General features: G+C 39.5%; 1 protein-coding gene across 1 annotated transcript in view; it reads left to right on the forward strand.

Annotated features, from left to right (window-relative positions):
* The window catches only part of LOC311442862 (protein FAM169B-like), a 38781-nt gene that overhangs the window by 1768 nt on the left and 12333 nt on the right, over positions 1-24680 (forward strand). Inside the window, exons 2-5 of the mRNA XM_084532538.1 lie at positions 10518-10651; positions 13454-13553; positions 20562-20647; positions 22249-22423. Coding sequence (XP_084388664.1) covers positions 10518-10651; positions 13454-13553; positions 20562-20647; positions 22249-22423 — 495 coding nt within the window. The remainder of the gene's footprint in view (positions 1-10517; positions 10652-13453; positions 13554-20561; positions 20648-22248; positions 22424-24680) is intronic.

Here is a 24680-nt window from a genome sequence, read left to right on the forward strand (position 1 = left end):
CATTTTTTTTCATTATTCTGAAATGTTTAAAATAGTTCTTCCATTCCCTTCCTCTTTTTGAATGGATTACATTGTTTCCAGGTGTTGTCTGAATTTTGGCAGTTAAATAATTGAATATTGGTAGGTTTAAAGTAATTATGTAACTGTTGGTAACAGGTTGGGTATATAACACTTTAAGAAAATACTGGAGTCGGCCATTAGCTCTTCTTGTGCAAGTGGTACTTCTCAGTTCGTGCCCTGCTGTAACTGAGGTGCCGCAACTCTACTTGTTCTTGAGGTCTATTCCTGTAACCGTTCTTCACAAACCTTGCCATTGAAAAGCAGGCCAGATGTTGACATAGAACTTGAGGTTCTTGTTTTAAATTCAGCCTTGCCACAAGTCAGTTTTGATTTCAGAGCATTTTGAGAGTCAGACTTGTATGTGCTAACCATCTAACAACAAGGCGGCAAAAGACATTCAGTGAGTAACAAAATACATACGATGCTGGCGCCTGGGAAATAGTTGCCACATGACAAACCTGTACATCTAGTTCAACAATTGCACTAATGAAGCTTTAAATTTCCATCTGCCTCTCTAGGTAGATGGAAAATTCCCTGCCCTCAATGAAATCCATGTTAATCAGTTAAAGTTTACAGGCAGGAGGAGGTCAGCACCCTGAAAGGTGGAAACTCAAAATTCTGGTAGTGTAGATGTGCTATGTGTTATGAATGTGGTCCCTACATCTAGAGAAAGCTACTTGAAGCTCTAAGATGAGTCTGATCAACAACCATACTCCTTCAGTATAACTAAACTCTATGAAACAAGCAGACTTTTCCTCAGAGTGAGGCGTGTGTGTATCTCTGAGAGATAGGGATTTTCATAACCTCCTCGCTTTCCCTGCCACAGGCAAAGCAGATTACTGTAACCTTGCTTTAACATAAATACATAGTTATGTCTTAGAAGGAAAAGAAGCAGGAAACAAAATCCTACCTCCTTCAAAATACTTCTCTCAAAGAAAAAACACAGTGAAAACCCAGCAAACAAACCTGAGTCCCTACCCATAATAGCACTGCAGTGAACCTTCTCCTTCCCTTGGGAGGAGAGTATGAGAGAACAAACAACACCAGGGAAAGTCTAGCCTGTTTAAATTCCGAGTGGGAGGTGTGCAGCCATTATGCTTATGAGTATGTTAGAAGAACTGGTGTAGAACAGGCTGGTATATTTTCTGCGTTGTATAATGGTTGCGCACCTGGAGACTCCCAAACTTGGGGTGGCAATTCACGGTTTTGCTGTCTTCGCAAAACGATTGGCAGACCCTCAGGTCACACATACCGAAAGTAAACTGGGTCCTGCTCGCTTACCGAGCGGTCTGCGGATGCTTAAAAATGTTGTGTGTTTGCAACCTTCGAAACTGCTGTCTGGTGGCTGGTCTTTATAGTATTACCAACAACAGATGGCAAATGGCTCTGCTGATGTAATTCTTGCTAGTGTTTCATTCCTGTGAAGTTCCACAGTCTCAAAATCTCAGAAAGTGCCTCCATATTTTTTCTTTGTAATGATTTCAAGCCAAACTAAATAAAAACATCTTATATTATTCAAATTCCCATGGTGTCATGTGACATTTTTGTAATGATTGCCTTGCAGCAGTTTCAGATAAGTGCACGTTTGGTAGCAATTTAAGGCCTGTGTCCTTTAAGTAATGCTTATTAGTACGCAACAGATGCCGTTTAGAAACATTATGCCTTTTAATAGGCTCTGCTTTTAGACTACATGTTCTCATTCCAGGCAGGCTGTGGATCAGGCAGGCTTTGAGGTATGCTGTCGTTTATGCAAAGCCTAAGTCAATTTTCTGCTCTGAAGTCAGGCCATGTGTTTTTCCTTGTTTCCTCCATTCTGGTCATAGCTGTCTTGCTGTGTTTTTTCCCCCTAGTCATATCTTTGGCTGATCGTCAAGCCCTTACAATCAAAACCTTTTGCATTTTTAACCACCAGCAGTGGTTTCTTTTGTCCTTACAGAAGAGTTTGTGTAAACTGAATTTAAACAATCTCAGCTTTACTGTGAAGAGCACAGAGGTAGCCCTTTATTGCCAGTCTGTCCTTCTGCTTCTTCCTCCTCCCAAAATGAAAAAAAGAAAAAAGAAAAAAGAGAGAAGAGAGGAAAAAAAAAAAAAAAAAAAAAAAAAGGAAAAGCAGAAGCAGAGCCTTGCTGATTTTGGAGCACCTTCAAAGACACGTAGAATAGCTGACACAATGGCACAGAGAAACAAGAGAGATGTTTACATGTTTTCTCCACTACGTACAGCTGTTTATTTTTTGCCTTAGCAAGAAGTTCCAAGACAGGCTTGTGATAGCTAGTGAAGGTGATGTATTAATTTGCAGCTGCATAATAAATTTAGCAATGTGTAAATTGTTATGGAAAAGAGGGATTTTTGTTTTGTTTTGTTTTGTTTTGTTTCCTTTTTTTGCTCAAATTAATTGCTTTATTTTGAGATTAGTCTGGCTGTACAAATTGGCCTTGCAAGCAATTTGGGGAGGCTGCTAAGCTATCTTAGGTAGACTTATGCACTCTACTGGTGGGAGCAGTAGATTTTTCAGATGCAAAACATTTGCAACTTAAATTATGGGGGATCTGAGATTGGTAACAGTGGCAATCGAGCTAGTTGTCTTGTATTGTCATTGCTGCATCATTTGCCTGGGGAATGTCCTTTCTGATAGCAAACGATGGCTTTCAGGAACCTTCAGGATGCTGCACATATTTGTGCAGTTTGCATGAGATGAAGATAGGGGTTGTGCGTAGCCCTTGTGGCCTTCGGTTCCCTGCACATGCTTTGAATGATGGTAGTAACAAGGAAATGTATTTAATGTGCTGCTCAAATGTTAGTCCTGGTGCCAGTTTTTGAGGGTGGGTGTTTTAGTAATCACTTCAAATGCTCCTTGGTCTTAAAATACGAGTATTTTCTGAAACTGGCCGAACTGGCAGTCTGTCTGGCTCGTCCCCATGGGATGAAATCGTCTTCATGTCAGTCCATTTTCCAACTCAGTTGTCATTTCCTACCATTTCACTACTCCTTGTTTGCCACTATGGGAGACATTGTCTTCCCCTTTTCCCTTATGTTACGGGATGACTTTTAGCCAATTTGTGTCCTCCTTTCTACCGTTCATCTTTGTAAAGGCTTGAATTAATTACATCACATTTGAACTTGTGATTCCTAAAAGCTCTGCTGCTGTTTACTGAACCTTTGTTGTAGTTTTTCTTTCTAGTCAGCCTCTTTGAACGATGAAGGTACTTCAGTGATACATCTCAGTGTCATTTGGGGCCTCCCATTCCTTCTTTGCTTAGATTTTTGAGAGTCAGACTCAAATTTGAGGTCATGCTGGGAAATAGGAGTTTCTGCTGGCATAGCTATTTTGGCTATGGGTCTGATGAAGTGAGATGTAGCACGGACAGAGTTGTGCTGGAAAAAGCCCCTGATGTGGATGCAGTTGTTTTGGAGAAGTTCATTTTGGCTTGTATATTCCATTTTGTTTAGGCATAGACAAATAATCGTTAGACAATTCAAAGATCTTTCTTACATATGCAAGGAAATCCTTACTACTGTTACCTCCCCTGTCTTCAGTAGCTGAAATTAGTTATATTAAGAACCTAGCTGAGATGTTCACAGATTCAGACCTAAGAGCAGCAATACCTTGGAGTCAATGAAATTTCCTTGATGAAAGCCTGGTGTGAACTGGAACCTTCCAGCCTGCATGGATTATGGTCCTGAAGGTCGCTTCTCTTCAGGACTGTATCTTCCCTGAGTTGTTCTCCCTACCTCTTTCTAGCATCTATGCTCTGTGAAGAAGAGAGTTACATGTGCAGGAGGTCGAATTCCTGATATGTCATAGTTACAGCTGGTAGCATTTCCATGTTTTCACAGTACGCTACAGTATTTATTTATGAAGTCTGTTTCTGGGCCGTAATATCTCAGCTTTTCTCAATTACATTAGGTTAGAGCTTTGTGCAAAACATGCCAGCCCAGATGTGCAGTTTGTGTATAATGTGGCAGGGGGAGCCTGTTTACACAGATGTATTTCAATTTATCTGTACTATGAGCTGGGTGTGGCTTTATTTTTTATTTTTTTTAAGTGTAACACTGCTGAATATCCATCTGAAGGAAAACACGCAGTTGAAACCTGTTTGTAGCACAGGACCACTGCAGGTTTGGGTTGATTAATGCCATTATGTGATCCCTTCAATGTACACTTGCTTTCCTAGATTTGAAAACATTTTAAATAATGTGGTTTCATCCGGGCGCTTTTCCAAAATGAGCTAAGTAATTAAATCAATTATTTAATTCCATTGTCTATTTTTTTTTTTCCATTTCATAAGTTGCAGAATTTGCAATAACAACATGTAAAGCTACAGCTGAACTCGTATTTAAACTGTTTGGTTTCTTAATTGGGGATGGGATTAGGATTATTTCCCTTCACTTCTGCCTTAATTTTTTGATTCCACAGCAGAAAATTATCTGCAGTCAGAAACTTATATTTAGTTTGTCTCTTGAGACCTTTTTCACCATTTGAATTATGATAGAATTACATTTAAAACATAAATGGCATTTTTGGCTCAAGGCTTAGAGCGATGCTGATGCCAACGCATTTTTTTCATCCTTTACCTTCCAAGAGTGATTGCTCTGTTAGTAATGGTGAAAAGTAATGCAGTGGGGCAGAACATTGTTTTCATTAATGATGTACAGCGTGTGGTTAAGGGCTGCCTTGCCAGGTTGGACAGATATCACACCGCAGCCTTTGCCCATAGCTCCACTGCCACCACACATTGTTACGGTGCTGAAGTTTCACTTACACTCCAGCTCGGGCTTTTTGACATGAAGTTGCTCAATTAAATTCAGGATATGAGAGTTAGGTTCTGCGTGTACTCCCGGGAACATGCCAAAGACCTCTTCCTTCCTTTGAAAGGTTAAACAAATATGGTTGTCTAATGATAACCACATGCACAGAGCTGTTCAAGCCCCTTGGAAGGAAGGGAGAAGTTGGTGTTAAGCGCTGCCGTTTAACGCAGAGCTCCCGCTCCTGTGCGAGGGTAATGGAAAGTACTTCTGTTACGTGTACTCAATTTACGGGAGCAAAAAATGTTATCTTCAGATCTGAGACGCTGTCGTGGGTTTGCTGCCGTAGTGTGGCAGCGACAGGCCACGGGAGAACAGAGAACGATTTATGCTACATGATTTCTTTGTCTTTTCATGTTGTGACTTCAGAGGGACTGATATGAAAAACGTCACGCCCTTTTGAAGTGGTAGATAAGGCGTACACTTAAGTGATAACAACCCAGACAGAAGATAAAGTGATTTGTTGGGGGCCACAAAAACACACCTGTGGTAAGAATAAATCTTAGTTGCCTGGTTTAATTACAAGAACATGCCCTCCTAAATATTGATTTGATATGCAGACTTTTTGCGTTGGTGTACGTATGTTTGTTACGTATTGCGAAGTGGTTTTTGATTACAAAAAAAAATGTGGAAAATAGTTCTTGGACAGCAAAAACCCATGATACCATCAGGAACACTTAAAACCTGCTGAAGTTTTTTTTTCTTTTTTTTTTCTTTTTTTTTTTTTTTAAATTGTGAAATATATTGGCATGCAAATAAAGCCAATAAATAAACGAAACCAGTACTGCTATTCCAAGCACAACAAACGGCAAAATTGAATAAAAACTAATGAGACTTAGAAGTTAGAACTGCTAGGTTATTTTTGTCTGTTACCATTAATAATCCCATCTGAGTATTTTTCATTCTTTCATGTATAAATGCAACGCACATTTGTACAACCACATACACTAAGATGCACGATCCAGGTACTGATCATGCAGTGACTGATAGCTCTTCTGTAAACACCCACTTAATGGATGCGTGTACTGTCGTTCCCTCTGTTTGTAGAACATGAAAAAGTAGTTGTAGGATAAATGATTAATTCACTTCAGACACAACACTCTTTTAACGCTTCATCTACAGTGAGGTTGATGTATTTCGCTTCACAAATCCAGCTGCATCCTAAATGCTCTTATGAATTTCTGAAATCCTCTTTTCAACAACTAACACTTTCTTGGAAGTATCGGCACACCTTAACGGATCTTTGCCAACTCGGTGGTGTGTCAGATCCCAAATGTCTGCGTCACCAACGTGTTGGCTTAAGGACCCAGTCCTGATAAGCTACGTATGAACGCAGGAACAGAAAATTCTTAGCTACTAAAGCAAGTATCTCTTGTTTAATAAATTGCATGTTGGGTTCTTGATCAATGGGACAAAGTAAATTGGCAGTGCACACTAATTTGAAATCTAAATGAGTATTTAAAGCATTTTAATGAAGAGATGGAGTTGATTGTGCCGAGTTGTAACTGATTTGTTAGATAGTGAGAAAACGGTAAAACTAATCCATAGGTACTGAAGTGACTAGTCAAAAAGAGCTCGAGGAACGTGATAGTGATTTAAACTGCTGTAGCATCCCGTGCATGTTAGCCTGCAGTTATCTATACTCTAGTTAAGTTATTTCTATTATGATGTAGGGTTTAGCTGCAGAGGATGTAGAAGAATTGTCAAAAAGAATCAGTCGAGGCATTTCATTTACCTTCGGGCATTCCTGCACTCTGCAGTCTCACTTGCGGAATTTCACATCCAAGTGTGTGCACCATGTGTTTTCTGTTGTATCGAGAATACATTCTTTTACCCATGGAAAAATATTTCCTGCTTACTTCAAGTTATCAAATGACATTCTTGCTGAGTCTGTAACGATGGGGTCTGTCTCTAGTCCACGAAAATCAATTTCTAGCTCAAGATAGAGTATTGCCTTCTGTTTTGTGCTTCCAGTTGTTATATATCTGCCTGATGCAGGATGTCAGAATGCCAGTCAGATCTGTCTGGATTCACACGTATTGATCTTTTTGGATCCTAAGCAAACTGCTCTTTGTCTGACTTTTACCTTTACAAGAACAACATTTGTCCACTTCATGAAGCACCCATAAAATCCAGCTCTCTGTTCTGGAGGAAATCAGAGGTGGATTACAATTGGGGTTAGACAAAAATTGAGTTTAAGGATCAGGGCTGGAACGGGGGCCTTGGTTTGTGCCGATCAGCAGAGGAGCGTGGTGGTGTAGGCTGAGTGAGGTGCCTCTCAGTGCTGTGAGTGTCCCCTAAGGATGATGGAGCACAGGCAGTGCCTGGCTGCCTGTATAGCTGCAGCTTTTCCTTTCAGGTACCAGATTCTTAGCAGAAATTGATGGCACAGCACCAGAGTGAGCAGATGCACTTACACGTAGTAGCTTGAGTACGCGGCCCAGCCTGCTCCATGGAAACAAACGAGAGCAGAAGCAGAATTACCACGTTAGTTTGTGCTTTAAAATCCATTTTGTATTCTAGAGATGGAAACATGGCCATCAGATTTCTATTTCAATTCATTCATTTATCTCTGGATGAGTCTTTTTTTTTCCAGTGGATCTGTGCACACTTCCTCCTCTTTATCTGGATGCTGGAGCTCCCTAAAACTCCAGATTTGGACCTGTCTGTTGGAAACCTGTCCTCACACCACTGTTGCACCAGTCCATGTGATGCACTCACCCTCTTTACCAGCATTGGCTATGTACGATGGCAGCCTCCACAGTATGAATGCCTGGAAGCCCTGTAACGCAGTAGGCCTCCCGTTCTACATTTACTCTGCTCCTGGTTCAGGGCCCTCGCTCTGTGGCTGCAGCAGGAGGCCCCTTTTTTATGACTCACCCCTGCTGCCCCCCTCCACTCCCCTGCTCCTTCCCTGCCCAGACGTAACCCTTTGTGCTCGGGGCTGTTTCTCCCTAGCTGTCAGGCTGCTACAATGGGCTCTTTTGTTGTCGCTACCTAAGATCAGATTCATATGAAATCCTCTAATTCAAATTGGGGTAAAGGGCTGTCCTCGGCAAATTGCAAGTCTGGGATCCCTGGATGCTGGTAGGGGCCTCAGACCGAAGCACTCGCAGGAGAATAGCTGCTTTCCTTTTAAAGCAAAGTTAAATTATTTTGCAATTGATTTTGGAACCTTTGTAATGTCCTGCTAGCCAGCAATAATTACTGCTGTAGTCAAATGCCTAATAATTATAGTTATGGTTAGACTTTGTCACTTTTTTGTTTGTTTTTATAGACAAAATGCATGTGAAAGGGGCATACATGGAAGAGGCAATATAGCTTCTTTGCTTTGTACTGCGGAAAGCTTCAGTTAACATAAACTGAAGCTACCTGCGTGATCTTTCTCCTGCCCTGGCGGCTGAGCAGCCCTAGTGGTTGTGCACAGGTGTGCAGGTTTTGGGGGATGTTCACAAAACCCAGCCTTAGCACAACTGACTTCTTGAGGGCACTCCAGGGCACCAAAAGTTAGACACCTGCTCCATATTGCCCTGAAGGATCCCCCCTTCTATATAGAAGTTGGGACAGATTTGTTTAATTCATGACCCTTTATAGGAACACGTGCTTCTAACATAGCATTTTCAGAATATTACACAGGAAAGACAAGTTAAATTAAAGTCTAAAAGCAATTTTTAGAGAAAAAATTAATCTGTGGAAAGCTGTATTAAGGCAGTGTTGATCATGTTTTCTCTAATGCCTCATTATTTAATTTGTGACAATATTTTATTGTTCAAATGGATTTCTATTACTTTGGAATACCAGTAGATTAGGTACCAGTATATTAGGTTAGTGTAAATTTGAAGGTGCTGGTTGTTTTGTTCAGTGAGGAGACAGCTTTAAAGTGCTTATTAAGTTGCTTTGGCCTTGCAGTGGCAGGATATAGCCTCGTAAGCAGCATCTCATGAATGTTATTTATCAGCATGATCAATATTTTTCTTTGTGCTAAACTTAAATCTTACATGTTGCTCTTTGGTTAAAAAAAAAAATCCTAGGAAATTTACTTCAGTAAATTACGTAAGTTTTAAATAATAATGTTTAATTTCTGCCTTATTTCTTCCTTCCCTTATATGGCTTCTTTGCTTGGTGGTGTTACCCAGCATGGTGGGGAAGGTCGCTGCAGAAAAAAACAGCTGCTAGTGCTAAATACTGGCTGGGATTTTATGAAGTGACTCAACTTGCCGGTGTTGCAATGCTTCTTTCTCCCATCTTGTGACAGCAGAGTAGCTTCTGTTCAGCAGTCTGACTGCAGAGCTTTGCTATCAAGCCTTATCAGGATGTAAGCTGATTGCCTGCAAAGGGCAGGGAAACAGTGTTTAAAGTATTTTTAGCTGTGCTGGGTCATGGTGCATTATCAGTTGTAGTTTCTTACTTTTTGGTAAGGAATCGGTTACTGAGCAGTGCTGGGGCAGAACGGCGGGGCAGTGGATGAAGTCTCCCCTGGTACTGCACGTCCCGTGCTCCTGTTTTTACACGGAAAGGTGTAGTTTTCAGTATTGTACTTTCATGATCCATAGTTTCTGAATCTCGATATAAATAGCTCCTACAGTGGCCCTCAGAAGACTGTTGTCTCAGCCATTTACTTTGCACTTAGTATCAGATTAGTTATTTCACATTAAACTTGGGTCACAGGAACTGCCATGTGAAAGCAAACCTTTATTAAAAATGGAGGATTTAGAGCTAAGACTCAAACTATAGCTGTGTGGTAGAAGATCTTGTCCTCAGTTTGGGCCTTATAAGAGTTGCAGGCATGGCTTGTTGATTGAAATGATCTTAAATTGCAAATATTTCCTTTCTGTGGCAGGCAACTGGCAGAATACTATTTCGACTGCTAACCCATTGCCTCTAATGTTCTTCAGCTGGTGATGAACCACCAATCAGTCTGATTTCTTGTATCAGAAGGAGGATGCTTGGCTTCTCCTGGAATTTGCATTTACGTAGCAGGCATCAGATGTATGTAATTTTTATTTGCATGCAATTAACAAATACCTTGCATGAATCCTACAGTATTGAGGCACGTGGATTGAAAGTTATGTTGCATAAAAGGTTGTAGTTGTTATTTTGGGAGCCCTTCTGTGGGTAAATATTTTGGTATTTTTTGACATTACTCGATTGTTGTAAAATTGCCTGATTGAAATGGCAGAAAAAAAAAGAGAGGGGGAGATAACTAACAATATACTACAGATCACGAACAGGCACATAAAGGGGCAGCCTTCCAAGAAACTGTGGAAGCTTTGGAATTCTGTTCCTGTTGTATTTGTGGACAGTACTAAAATTCAGGCTGTGCTTTGAAGAATTTTCTTCTTATAGCTTTAAAGCGATTTACTTACACCTAGAGAAATTTAAAACTCTGCTTGTTGAATTCAGACAAGGCAAATGTGATTTGATGCTGTCACGGTTGTACTTTGTAAAATTGCATGTCAAGAGGTAGATAGCAAATAGATAGAATTTTACCAGACTTCTTGTTTCAGACTACGATTACAAAAGGCTCCAATGGGAATGGTGAGGGCCCATTTACAAAAATCAACTGCTGAGAAAACTGTGGTTTTAACATTCGTATTTATTAGCTCACTTTAAAACTAAAAAAAATATCATGTGTTTTATTTTAACTGCAGGTTGCCTTTACTTGGTAGATACAGTAGTGGGAGATCCAGAGGCTCTGCAAGCAGATGCTGAGACATATTATGAAAAACTCTTGAAGCAGTCATCATCCACTCGTGATGTTTTTTCTATCCCTGGAAGAGAAAAGGTAATAGCCTGATATTTTTTATTCTACAAGTAGGGTACTTGCAAACTAGCTTGTTGGTTGTGTTCATGATGTGTCTGTGAATAGGGGTAAACTGGTATGGCCAGATTACAAATCTCTTAAAATCAGCAAATTCTGCATTATTTCAAACAGTTTGTGTGCTGCGAATTAGAGATAAGCTTAAACTCCAAGTCCTAAAACCCTCCAAGTGTGGGTGAGGGTTTCAAGTACTTAGCTGAACTTTACACTTTGACCTGCCTCCTCACAGGGCTGAATCAAAAGTGAATTTGGTAGAGGTTTGTATCAGGGCTCTGCTCTGTATTCTGCCTCTAATATGCAGTTTACACAGGTGTTGTTGTATAGTCTATTTTCTATTTTCATCCTTTCTAATAATTGTATTGATAGTATTGAATATGGGTTCTCCCAGTTCAGATCAGCTGTAACTGACAGATGGTATAAATGCTGCAGGTGCTAGTGCTTTAAAAGATTCCATTCCCAAGGCACCTGAAGAATGGACTGGGGATGAGGGAATTGGCCTGTTAAAAATTCTGACTTCAGTTAATGTGAGAAACCTTCCATGCTGGGCATTTTCTAGATGATAAAAGGTGTATTGGACTACCTGGTTTTGTACCATCAAAACAGTAAGTGTGTTAGTTGAAATAAGTGGTTGGGATATGGTGGCTTTTCCACAGTTTAGGAAAATAGTATGTAGTAGATTCCAGAAAAATGCTATTTCAGGTGGGCAGCTACATCTTTGAGCAGGGAATGTAACTAGCTTTAAATATTCTTTTAATGCCCTCTAGTGGACCATGTAGGGTTAAATACAAACAAACCCCAAAATTCAAAGAGAACCCAGCTGAGGGCTTCTCTGTCCTTAGCTCAGCCTTTCATGCCTGGTTATACTTTTAGGAGCTTATTTGCTCTTCCATTAGAAAGGAGGGTAAGATAACATCCCAGGCAGTGCTGTATATATTTCTGCACTAATTAGACACAGTGAGATCAGTTAAAGGAGGACTTCTGGCTTTTGATTCAGAACTGTCTTGATTCTGTGGCTTGTCATCAGACCTTAAATATGTCACATGACTGATTTGAGTCTCATAGCAACACATTTCTCTTTGCATTCATTTAATTCAGGTCTAATCTGATCTGCAGTCAGACAGCTAGTCAAGGGCATAAGTAATGGTAATGTTCATGCTGTATTGTTTTTCCCTTATACTCTATAATAAATATTTCAATGAATGCTGATATTTTGTAATTAAAAATGAATTAAATGTAATACAGTTAAGCCCCCATTCCCAGAGAACATCAGAGCTAACAATCTCTGCTGTGTACCTACAACCTGAAGGATGAGGATTTCTGTGGTTGAATAATTGGCTGTAGTTACTAGCTTTTTTTTCTTTTTTTTTTTTTTTTTCCTTCCCCTCTCTGTGTGCATCTGAATTAAAGCAGGTTTCAAGTGGCAGGACAAGCAACCATGCATAATTAGTGTCTGTCAGCCCACTTGCTCAGGTCACAGAACTTCTTTTTGGTATGTCATGGTCTTTGGTCAAGCATTCAGTGCAAAAATAACAAGGATTATTGCAAGTCAGGAAGGAAGCACGTTGGCAGAGTTCAAAAAGAGATAGCTATGCTTGGCTCATCCTGATGTTATTAGCACCCGTGAAAGTGCACATTACCTTACAAAACAAAATAACAATCATAGCAGTATTGGAAATAGTACTGGCCTTTTCATTATAGAAATGCTCCCGGTTGCCATAATGATACCCGTGCTGTTGTTGTATTTGTAGCATGCAAAGAAAGGCTGAATCCCCTGAACATGCTGAGATTTCAGAGAGCTCATGAATACAGATTTCAGGCAGTTCTCAGTTACTTCCAGGAGTCCAGTGTTTGCACAGATGATCCCAGGATTCCGCCACTGACAAACTAGTGAACACTGGTTTCAGCTTAACGTTGTTATCTCGAGTAATCATATTCATACTACTTCTTCCATGCACCAAGAAATATTAAATGTATCACATGACTGATTTGAGTTTCATAGCAAACTGACAAATGGGTGCAATTAGAGAGAGAGGCACACCCACACATACACAATGGACCAGATTTTTGAAAGTACAGTACATACTGTGCTAAATTATGCACGCTCTTTGCCTGTACCTAAACTTCCATGGGAGCATTTGCAATATTCATATGGAAATCGTCATCTCTATGCATATAGAGCTGCTTGAGCATAGTAATTTGGTGTTTATGTGTCACATCATTTAGAAGTTTAGTCTAAGAATGAAAGGTTGAGAGCTGCATTTTGATCTGAGCTTTCCCCGCAACATAACCACCTTGTGCCAATTATCTCCCCTCCCTGTGCCTCACAGATAAACTGCCCAGGCACTGCCCTAGTGCTTTGATACTCCCTATGCCCTGAGGCTTAATTCATTGTTTGCAAAACACCACAAGTGCTCAGCTGGACAATGCTGAGAGAAGTGCAAGTTATATTTGTTTTCATTTGATACAAATGTGTCTGGTCTTTCATAACACCATTTGTCCGCATGTAACAGAGTTCAAAGCCACGTTAGGTACTAATTGTAGTGAGTCAGTATGAAGGCCTTCACTAACTTTAGCTGATTTCTTTTAAATTGCTTACTGATAATATTAGGTGTGTATCATTTAGTGGCTTAGTTCAGGATTGAGAGGATGTTGTGCTAAGCATATACCATGCATGTTAGTAAAACATACCGTAAATGCATCTAATACTTGAAGTACTTCTTGCCGGTTTTGCAGTACAAACAGCTACAGGGCTTGTTTATTTTTTAGGTTAAACTTGAAGATTCCTGTGTGTGTTTTGTCCCTCTCTACCGAAATAATCCTACTTGCAAAATGTTGCTGTTAACTGATCCACAGGATAAAGAGACAGGTTAGAATTGGTCAAAATATTTTGAAATTTGAGTAGTTGTACTTTCTTTTTACTTTTAAATTGGTCTGCTGGTTTATATACTTAAATATTTTGGATTTTGTTTTGAATATGAAGCAGATTCAGTTTACCTGTCAGGGATTTGTTTCGGTGGGCTAATAATTAAAAGGGGTGATTGACAGTCAGAGCTTTTGGATTCTAAGCATAGCTCTGCTAGTAGATGAGAAATGACCTCAGGTAAATCCCTTATTCTTTCTGAATATGTTTTTTTTTCTAATACAGGATGATGTGAAATTTAATGTGTTATAGTTCGGATAGAATTCTGAAATGCTGAAACGAACAAATGTATATCACAGAATCCTAGAATGGTTTGACTTGGAACGGACCTTAAAGATCATTGCAATCCCCCTGCCATGCCAGGGACACCTCCCACTGGATCAGGTTGCCCAGGTCCCATCCAGCCTGGTCTTGAACACTTCCAGGGATGGGGCATTGACAGCTTCTCTGGGCAACCCGTGCCAGTGCCTCACCACTCTGTTTGTGAAGAATTTCTTTCTAATGTCTACTCTAAATCTACCCTCTTTTGGTATAAAACCATTACCTCTTGTCCTATCACTATGCTCGCTGATGTGTCTCCCCATCTTTCTTGTAGGCCCCCTTTAAGTACTGGAAGGCTGAAATTGTATCAGGTCTTACTGATTCTTATTCATATTGTTTTTCTTTTGTGGTGTCTTCATTTCTAGATTTAATTACCTTCTATTTTTGGTACTGATGTGTGTGGAGTAAATTTGGAGTGAAACAGGGCTGAGAAATTGAGTTAAATCCATTTTATTTGGCAGTTTTCCCAATATTTCCTTTAAACTCTACCAGCTTTGTGTTACTTACTACTAGTAGTGCTGGTGTTTTCCTGTTGCAGCCATGTGATAGGGATACACTACAACTGAGTTACAGGTGGTAGAAGTCAGAAGCACCAGGAAGCACATGCTGTTTCAGGAATCACTGCTTAGAGTATCAACAGGTTCTTAAGAACTGAACAATCATTGTATGTAAGCTTTCTCTTACCACTCTCAGGGTTTCAGTGTTTTCAGACACTGGCTGCCTTCTTCCTACTTACTCGCTTAGGCAAGCATCTTTGACTATAGGATTTGTAAAACTGCAAATGCAGAAAACTTATCAGCCCTTGATACTCGTCATGAACTGGAAAGTTGACTCCAAGTTGCATAGTACCAAAAGCACAGGTTGTGACCCACCTAGGTTAAAGAGTTTTGTAGCTGTTGTAAAGTGACAGGCTATGCAGTTTTTGGAACATCTACAACAAAGTTGTGAACCTGTGTGTTGGCTCTGTGTCACTCATATAAGGGAATCCACACAAAGCCCTGATTCTGTAATCTCTTAACTTTTCAGCTTCCAAATGCAGCAGCAAACTAATGACATCTGTCACTAAAAACACATATATGTATTTCTGAAATGATAACCTATAACTTATGCCTGAAAGGCTTTGGCAGCCAGTATTTTTAATAATACAACAAAGGCAAGGCAAACAAGTTCAGCATTCTGTGTTCAGTTTTAAAGAGTGTCAGGTAATGATCTCTCCTAGTACAGGAACTATTAGTGTAACTTAAGTATTCATTGCTCAGTCCAAACAAAGCAATCGGGTCACTTCTTCATAAGAACAAAAATCAGATTAAAATCATCTGTGGTTAGAGGTGAACTCTGCAAAGTTTCCCAGCTCCTTTTACATACGCTTTCAATTGGAGCTTCACTGATGGGCTGTGATTCGCATAGTTGAAGGTGGGAGACCTTTCGAAGATAAAAGTGTAGTCAAAAGACTTTATGGTTCCTCTGAAACTACTGAGATCGAAGTACTTTCCTAACATGAATTTATCTATTCCATTAACATTTTTTCTGAGGAGAGATAGGCACTGGTGTGATAAAGGAGAGAAGCGTCTACACCAGAGGCCAAACTTGCACGGAGTGCAGCTGTGCATACTTACTGACTATTGAAGGTAGTTGAAAACAGCATTAAGATAGTTTAGGCTGCACAAGAGGAGTGGGTTTATATAACAACTGCAACATGAAAATAGAGAATTATTAAATAAATGCAAGTGAAAGCGATGCACTGAGCACAAATTTTCAGTTGAATATGGGAATGGGAACAACATGTATTAGTGAGATACTTGTCCACGGAAAAGTAAAGGTTTCCCACAAGGAACAAGTCAAACAAGTCCACGCTGGAGACTAAATTATATGATAGTTATCTACATTAAAAGCTTAAACCCAGCAGAATAAACACTTCATTGTGTTATAAACAACGGGCTGACTGATGACTGTGTCCACCTTGCAAAACTTAAACTTGTGTCACCCACAGTCCCAGAAACAGTTACAGAGAATAGTAGGTCTAGAAATTTAAGGCCTATACCATCTGGCTTCAACTATTTCCTTTTAAAAGTATGATTTAAAGGACATTACTGGAAGTTCTTTGTTTCTGGATTCTATATGCTATAAACATGTGGCCAGCCTTCCTACACACATCAAATTGGACTGACTTGACTTTGTTCTTTAGGTGAATGTTAATACATTTTCATTAGTTCTCTGAAGTTGGTTGGGGTGTGTGTGCATACCTACGCATATGGGTATATCCATTTTAAGGGATTTTGTCCAAATATTTTTTTCCCACTGTTCAGTAGATTAAGTATTGACTTAAAGCAGCAGATTCTGTTAACATGACAAGTCCAGCTGGATTTGCTTACCTCTAGAGCCTTTTGTGCTGTCCAGTGAACAGATCAAATTGTTTCAAATCCAATTTCTTCAGAAAAAAAGCACTATTTATAAATTCAGTCACCATTAGTTAAGGACACGGGCAGTAAGTTAAAACATTAAGCAGGTTGCAAGGTTCTTTATCCTCCCCTGAACTTTGCAGTTTTCTTGTGAACTGTGGTTTCATCCAGGTGGGGGAGAGAAATTCTTTCAGCTTTACTCCAATGTCCCCAGCTTTGCTCTTGGCAGCTCCCTGATTTCCCTCCCCCCCGTGATGAATTCTGTACCAAGCCTTCACAATTGGGGTTAATCACATGCCTGGACAGTACCTTAATGAGAGAGCTGTATATCTTACGTGTCTTATGTTCATATGAGATGGGATTTCCTCTTTCAGCTTCCTTTGTGCTTAAATCTATAATGGATTAGTATTGCATAGATAAAAATGATTATGAAATAATATCCTCTATAATATATGTATTTCCCACAGTTATTCCCACGGGTCCCAAAGATTAGATTATTTTCAATCTAATAATTTGTTTGAAATTCTACCGATTTAGACTGGAAAACACAGAATTTAACAGCCTAGCTATAAGTTTGCCAGTGGAGGGCTGCGCAGTTTGATGACATTTAATTCTTGGACACAGGTTAAAGAGGGGTTGATTTGAACACTGAGATTTATGTCTGATCATCTGGATCAGATATGTTACGCATCACTTCTGGATAACCTATCTGGAATGACCTGCATATTTCAAAGAGAAAATGAGTGTGGCAGCTTTTCTATAGGACTTGGTCTTGGTCGGGAGCATTTTTAATTTATTTGTGATGGGTTGAGTGTTCTGTTCTGTTAGTATATCTGTGCAGATATTTTTATGAGAATGTAAATTGTGTTGTAAGGGCTTACAGAGCATAGCATGGGTGATTAACATCTTTATAACACTAAATAAGCATATCCTATTGTGGCACTTCCTGTATGCTGTATATAATAATTTACAATAACTGCTAGATGCCACGGAACATTTATCACAAGACATTTGCAACAAATCATTGAGTAAAACTTGAATTGTAGAAGAAAATGTAATTGGTTGCAGGAAAGATATTTATCTTAGATACTTGAATAGCTGCCATTACTGCAGCATCTGCATGCCTCCCATGCTTTCATGTATTTATTTCGATAAAACTCAGAGAGAGAAAAATGCTCTTACTCTGTTTAAAGATAGGGAACTTGGACAGACAGCTTCAGGGTATTTCAGCATTGCAGGATGCAGTTTAATGTAGTATCTCTGAGCGTGCTGTGTTATCAGAGCTGACCTAGGCTTGGGTGCCTGGGAATCCTTGTTGGGATAATTCACCATTCTCCTTCCAAGGTGGAAATCTGGCACCAGCAACCTCTGTAACCTGAAGTGTGCCGTGGGTTTGAATTACTTCCAAAATTAAGGGAAAGATGTCTTCAGCAGAACTTTTAGATTCAATATTTATTAAATAAACTCAAATTCCATCTCTTATGTAGACCCTTGCCTTTAATTTGGATTGTGACTGCGGGATGGGTTTCAGTGACTTGGATGAAGGCTGAGGGAAAAATATATCAAACTGGATGATGCTTTATTTTTTTCTGCTTTACTTTGTAGAGTCTTGATGTGCACATTTCACTCAAATAATTGCCCACCAGTATGGGAATATTTGGCCAGCAGAGCCTAGAAAGTAAAAATATAATCCAGACCTGTGCTGGGAAAGGGTCCATGCTTGTGTAGCAAAAGGAGACGTTTCATAATCCCAACTGCATTATACTTAGTGCCTAGCTCAGTGCAGTGTTGTTCAGTTATCCTTTCCAAATACCCGCAGTGGTAAGGAACCGTACGCTTCACAGGCTCTCAACTTCTTGCAACACCCTGAATATGTTTGATTGCAAGTGATCAAAGCCCTGAGGTTTTAGCAAGCTGGTGCTTACAGGGCAAGCCATGCAACTGAGCATGTCTATACTTCATTAATTGTGAAGTGAAATGTATTGGGCTTAGGCATTTTACTTCGTCTTGCAACTGCAGGGTGATTTTAATCATGTACATTGTGATTCACAGTGTGCAGGTGATGTGTGTAGCTCACTGATTGGCAATAGCCCAATGCCTTGGAAAGGACAATAAGGCTGGGAAGGGAAAGTGAAGGAACGTGTGCTTGCTGCAGAACTTGCATTTGAAGTAGTGTTCCTCTAAGTTGACTATAAAATGAAAATGAGAATATGAGGAAGCATGGATAGATTTAACTGAGGACCAGATGTTGACTTGAGAAACGATAACAAAAAGCAAAGTACATATGTTTGTGAGAAATCTGGAGAAATGTTTTTCCTTTAAGAAAGGCATCCATATAGATAAGGTTGTTCAAGTAATGCGGTGTGACAGTTGCTATGTCAACTAGTGTTCCCCCTCCACACATTTAAATTATTGAATAGCACAGTAAATGCTCTATAAAAGTAGCTCTATAGAACATGGTAATGCATCTCCCTGTTTTCATCAAAGCCTGTTCAAACTTTTCTGACCTTTACCATGTGTGTTGTATGTGTCTGGACCATGTGCCAAACCTCTCTGCAGCTCCCATTAAAGTCAGAGTTTGGCCCATTCTGACTCCTTTGTCCGCCTCAGCTGCCTTTGTAGCTCCGTGTAGCAGAGATGTGTAATGGAGCACTGGCTGCCTGCGTTTGAGAGCAGAGTGAAGGGACTGAGGGAACAGATTGAATCCATCACAGAAGGAATATGAAACTGCCATGCAAGTAAGCACATAATATTTAATGAATTGGATCTGGTGCTGTAAACAGGCATCTGCCCTTGCGTGCAATACTTTCTTCATTGTTAACCCAGGATACAAAGTGTAATGCTTTTTGGCACATGCTTTAATAATTTACTTAAAATACAAGCTAGCTAAGCAGAATCTCCAGCCTGAAAGCCAGTGGGAGCTGGTAAAGGCTGAAGCAAAAAGGGAAACTAACCTGTGCACATCAGAGACATTTGTATACCCTGAGGCTAGAACAGGTAATTGATGAATCCTATTAAAGCCATTTCACTTCATTATGTGTAAATTTGTCTCTGGCTGGCACATGGTTTTTAACTTTCTCATGTTTGTCCTTATTTGGATAGCTTTGAGAACCAGCAGCGACTGCTCTCTCTTAGGACTTGCAAGGTGTGAACTCCACGCTGTTCTGCGCAGCAAAATTCCTATTTTTTTTTTCTTAAAAACTGGGGTGTGAGCTGCCCTATTTGAAGACAATAAAGATACTGATGTTCTTGAACACCCCTGGAAATGTGATGGTGTGGTTTCTGTAGGTGGATGTCACTGATGTACAGATAGCGTTTCTTTCTGCTGAAATACGTGTTGCTCGATGTGTTGGTGGTCAGAAATGATTGAATTTCTGTCTTTATTCTAAAAACTAATCTAAACCCTATATGCTTTGAAATGACCCTGTTGTAATTTTTTTCTTTCTGAACAGGGCTTGGAAACAATTTCAATGTCACTGTTGCTGTTTCAGTCTTTCTCTTGTAAACCTAATTGTAGGTAACGAATTCTATAGACAAACACGAAAGAGTAGGTTTTAAATGCTTGATTCTGTACATGTGAAAAATCAGGGAGAGCAGAATGAAGTAGACTGCAAGTTCTACATAGAACTTACACTCAGACCTGAGTTATGTAAAGGTTGGCCATACGTGTTTGCTTCAGGTGTGTATTTGAACTTTTGTGAATACCTGTCCATACAGAGATTTAGGAGTCTACTCTAAAGATACAGATATGTGGAAATTCAACCACATGGGTAGCTAAAAAGGTGTTTGATACAGTGGATATGAAAACCTTAGGGCTTCACTTGCATGGCTGCCAATATGGCCATGAACATGTGTGGGCAGGGGAAAAAATCTGAAAAAAAAATAAAGAATGTAACCTTTAGTCAGGTAGCTTTCTTTGGTCCAAATACCACTCAATATGCTAAAGAACAGACACTATAGAAAGTACTTTATTCATATGGCATAGAGGTTGTTATTCCCAAAGTCACATTAATTCCTAAGAAATACCTTTACCTGATGCCTCGTGCAGCACTGAAAATTGGGTATCAAGGGACATGGAGGTGAAATTGAAATATTACTGTTGTTCTGTTGTCTCACACAAGATCAAACTGGAGTCAGCTGGAGGGAGAAGTAGATCTGGGGCTGCTTGTAGAAAGGTTCAGGACCAGATTTGTATTTGTTTGCAGTTAATGTGTTCCCATCTTTCTTTTTGTAGTTTTGGCACTTTATTTGAACCAGTGTTGGTGGCCTCTTGAAGATGTTGTAAAGACAGCTGATCCTTCTAGAGATGGATTAATTTCGGTAAGGATGCTATTTTAAACATTTGACTTTGCCCTGGAACTTCCTAGTTAGAATAATCGTCAGTAATTGTCTCTGGTCTCCTGTAGCTCATGCTGTATAACCTGTGGGATCCGGGGTATGTGGCTCACCCGGTACTTCAAAAGTCTCCCAGTACAGAGTGACATACACATTGACCCTCTCTAAACAATTTTCTGCATGCAGTTTTATGATTCATCTGCGGTATTATTCATGTTTGGTTTTAGTTTACCCCCACTGCCAATTAAAGGAATAATGAAATAAACTGGATTATTGCATTAGTAATAACTCTTCACATTAGAGTTGGTCGACTGACTGTCTGATGGGAGGTATTAGTGCCCTTTGGAACAGTCTTATAAAACTATTTGTGAAACTGTTTTGCCTTGGATAACGCTTATATTGAATTCATTTGATAAAGCAAGTTATTTAATAGTTTTTTTTATATATGTAATTCTTCCAAACAAATGATCTTTGTATGATACAACTATTTTTTTCATAATTTGAGAGATTTGAATATCCCATATTCTGTTTTCAACTAAGAAGTCATTTGCCAGGTGTATGTGAGCCTTGTGTTGCCATTAGTCTGTTAAGTCAGTTCTATTTTGTACACAACTCTCTATGCCCGGTGTTTGTCCTTAATGATTCCTTTGTCATCTTCCCCTAATAATCTGCCATACATAGAGTTTAATTATTCACTGAGTTAACTAGCTTTTTTGTGGGTAACTGAACTGGACGGATTTTGTGATACAAATCCTTGTAAAATAGAACTTCGGTCAAAACCGCAACCATTCAGGTTTTTGAGCATCTGCTGTATCAAGAGAGTGAAAAAATATCTGAAAATGGGGAAAAAAAAATCTGAAAATAGAAATCTTGCCCCTTTATGTTCATTGTTAAATTGTCCTTGTTTGTGGAAGCTCTTATTTTCTTTTTAAACGTTCCTGTAAATGTTGTTGGCACCACTTTTTGCCTTGATGACCAATATGCTGTCCTTTGTATTCCTCCATCTGCCTGTCTTGTTGGTTGTCTAATAAGAATCATGTCATAAAAGCTAATTGTTTCTGTTATTATGCCTAGATTATAAGGAACAGGCTGTGTATTTATGCTGTTTTGTATAGCGTCTAGCTCAGTAAGGTCGTGGCCCACTAAAGTTCTTTGATGCTGTGGCAAGACATGTAATGGTGAAGAGGTGATCAGGGTAGCAGTGAATCCTGTCTGTATTTCTCCGTTGGGTAGGAATAGATTTCCTTCATCTTGTGTCCAAATCCAGGACTAGTTCATTGTGACTATGAGCAAGAGACTTCTTTTCCTAGTGCTTTATAATTCCTGTGTGTGACAACAGAGGAGATATGTCAAACTTTATAAATTGTTTGTAAATTATTCTATGCCCTCTGGATGGAGAGTGGAACGCTGGGAAAATTATATTTATTATTCTATCTGAACCAATTCATGAGTTATTTTTCCCAAATTAAGTGTACATGTTTCCTGACCTTTATTCCCAGAGTCTTCAATTTTGAGGATCTTCACGAAAGGCAAAATACTATTCTCTTCTTCATTTTTCTTTGCTTTGTTTTTGTTTGTTCTCTAAGGTCCAGACGTTTAGAGAAAGGATTGTCCTCTTTGTTCTGAACTACATTATTTTTGGAATGCTGGAAGGGAGTTCAGCTAATGATGCATTCTTTCTACCTCACTCTGCCACTGAGTGTGCCAAGATACTCTGGAGAAATGGCGAGGCCGTTGCCTTTTACTCGGTCAAGATGAAAGGTAAGGTCATTGTAGAGGCATGTTCCCATTGGCTCCTGAAAGCTAGAAATGTAATACTTCTGTTTATCTTTTAGAATAAATAATCCTGGCTCTCATTTACATTTTTATATCAAATCTCTCTCAGAATGAGTCTGGGGAACAAGCCTTTCCAGAATTTGGAAGCCATCCATATTACTTTCATTTAAACATGATAGCTCCAAACTCTATTCTCAGTTACAGTGAGTGATCTGAGGTACTGTCGTATTCAAATAAAATATGCTTTAATGCAGCCAAGTAGCAGGTCGTACATCTAAGAACAAAGAATGCAAGACCTACTCACAGAAAGGAGAACTGCATCTTGGAAAGAACGATATCTGAAAAAAACGAGTACAGTTCATTGTGGAAAAACAGTGTATCAGAAGTGGCTAGTGGCAAGGAGAATATCCTTGGATGTGTATGGAGCAGTGGTTGGATAGTGTAGAGAAGGACATGTATACAGTAGATTGGTCCTGGACTGCTTTATGCAGTTGTGGTACTTCCAGTTTAAAGGATGATTTATTGGTAATGTAATTAAGTGTATTGCTAACTAGTGTGGAAAAGGCTTCATTAAAATAACTCCAGGTGTGCAGCTGAGTATGTACCTTCGTTCAAGAGTTGTTTGCCTGTTTGTTTTTAGGATTCATCTTGTCATCTTGGTACTATTGGCTTAAATGTAGAGAAGTTGGTATCTTTGGATGTGAATATGTTGTTCAAGTCAGCAGTCATCTGTCAAAAGGAGGAGAGTAAGAAACAGGTTGAGAGCTGTGCAGATGTTGACTGCTTGAGATTCCAGAGGACAATCTGAAGGTACCTTCCCTGACAGCGCCTCAAAGGGCAGCAGCAATAAGATGTTCTGCTCTTCGGCTGCCTCAAGATGTGCAAAGTGCTTCTTCACGCTGAGGTGTAGCTTGTACACCAACTGTTCTGGTACGGTGCTACTGCACGATCGATGATGAATCGTGTCTCAGCCTGTGATTAGGGAACCTTGTATACATTTGTGAATATGCTGAGTTGCTTCATAACTGGCAAACACTTCAACTGCCATTGTGCATTTTCCTTTAAGTCCCTAACTATTTCTGAGCAAAGGCTTTGGAAAGAAACACTTGTATGGTCTGTAATGATTCATGCTTCAGTAAAATAAATTTGCACAGTAGTCTGTTATGGGTGGAGTATTAGTCAAGTTGAAACTGTTTCTGAGTAAATTGAGAGTCACAGTTTGGTTTTAAACCAGGTCCACATAACATACAAGTTCTTTGAGTCCAGCTTTGTCAGCATCTGTCTTTTGTTGCCAGTGCTTTTTTTCTTCTGGCTGCTATATTTGTAAGCTTTTGGCCTGTGTCACAAAATACTGCAGTCTTTTGCCAAAGCATTTTCGGGAAGCTTGAAACTGATTGTTTTTGCCCCTTTTTGCTATTTGCTGTGTGTATAAAAATATTTCTGCTTTCTGAAGTTCTGTGATTTCAGTTTCACATCATCCATGCTCTGGCTGATTCTATTCTCTGTGTTTTATAGAAGAGCTAGGGATTTATTAGGCCCCAAACAGGCTAAACTAAATATCTGCTCTCAGAAGTCATACTTCACAAGGTTTAGATTTTTTTTTTAAACTTTGTTTTTAATCTTGACGTAAGTTCTTTATCCTCTTAGTGTCCTGATCAGAACATCTAGTAGGGGCAGCTTTAAGTACTAGACATTACATTTTGCTGGACCCCTGTTATAGTTTCTGGTCCTAGAAAGAAATGGTCTTCCTCTGTGCCCACCATGTGGTTCTGATTCACATTATTTTCATGCTGTGTAGCTACCTGGATATTTGGTATAATTTTATTTTCTTCAGAAGGTAATTGAGACTCTCATGCTGGTGTTATATTCAACTGCATTTCTCATCTGTGGATTTTCCAATATCTATATTATTCTTCAAAAAAGCGTTCTCCAGTGGAGCCAAATAAGCCAGAACAGATCTGTGGAGCATAGCTACTTGAAACATGAATAATCTGTGTGAATCATAGAAATGGTGACTAAGGAGGAGAGAGTCTGTTCTATCTTTGCTATGAATTTAGTATGCCTTTATGCAAACTAAAGTTTTCAGTGGACATCAGTGATTGTAGTTAACCAGCTTGGCAATATTGTGCAGTCACTTTCATTTGCCAGCTCCTAGGTGGCCTGTACGAAGTGAACTTGGTAATTTTGGTCCCTTTCCACACATCCATCCATATTATGAACATCCTGAACTGGATCTCTTTTT

This window comes from Aythya ferina (genome assembly GCF_964211825.1).
Source record: "Aythya ferina genome assembly, chromosome: 11".
NCBI classification, from domain to species: Eukaryota; Metazoa; Chordata; class Aves; order Anseriformes; family Anatidae; genus Aythya; species Aythya ferina.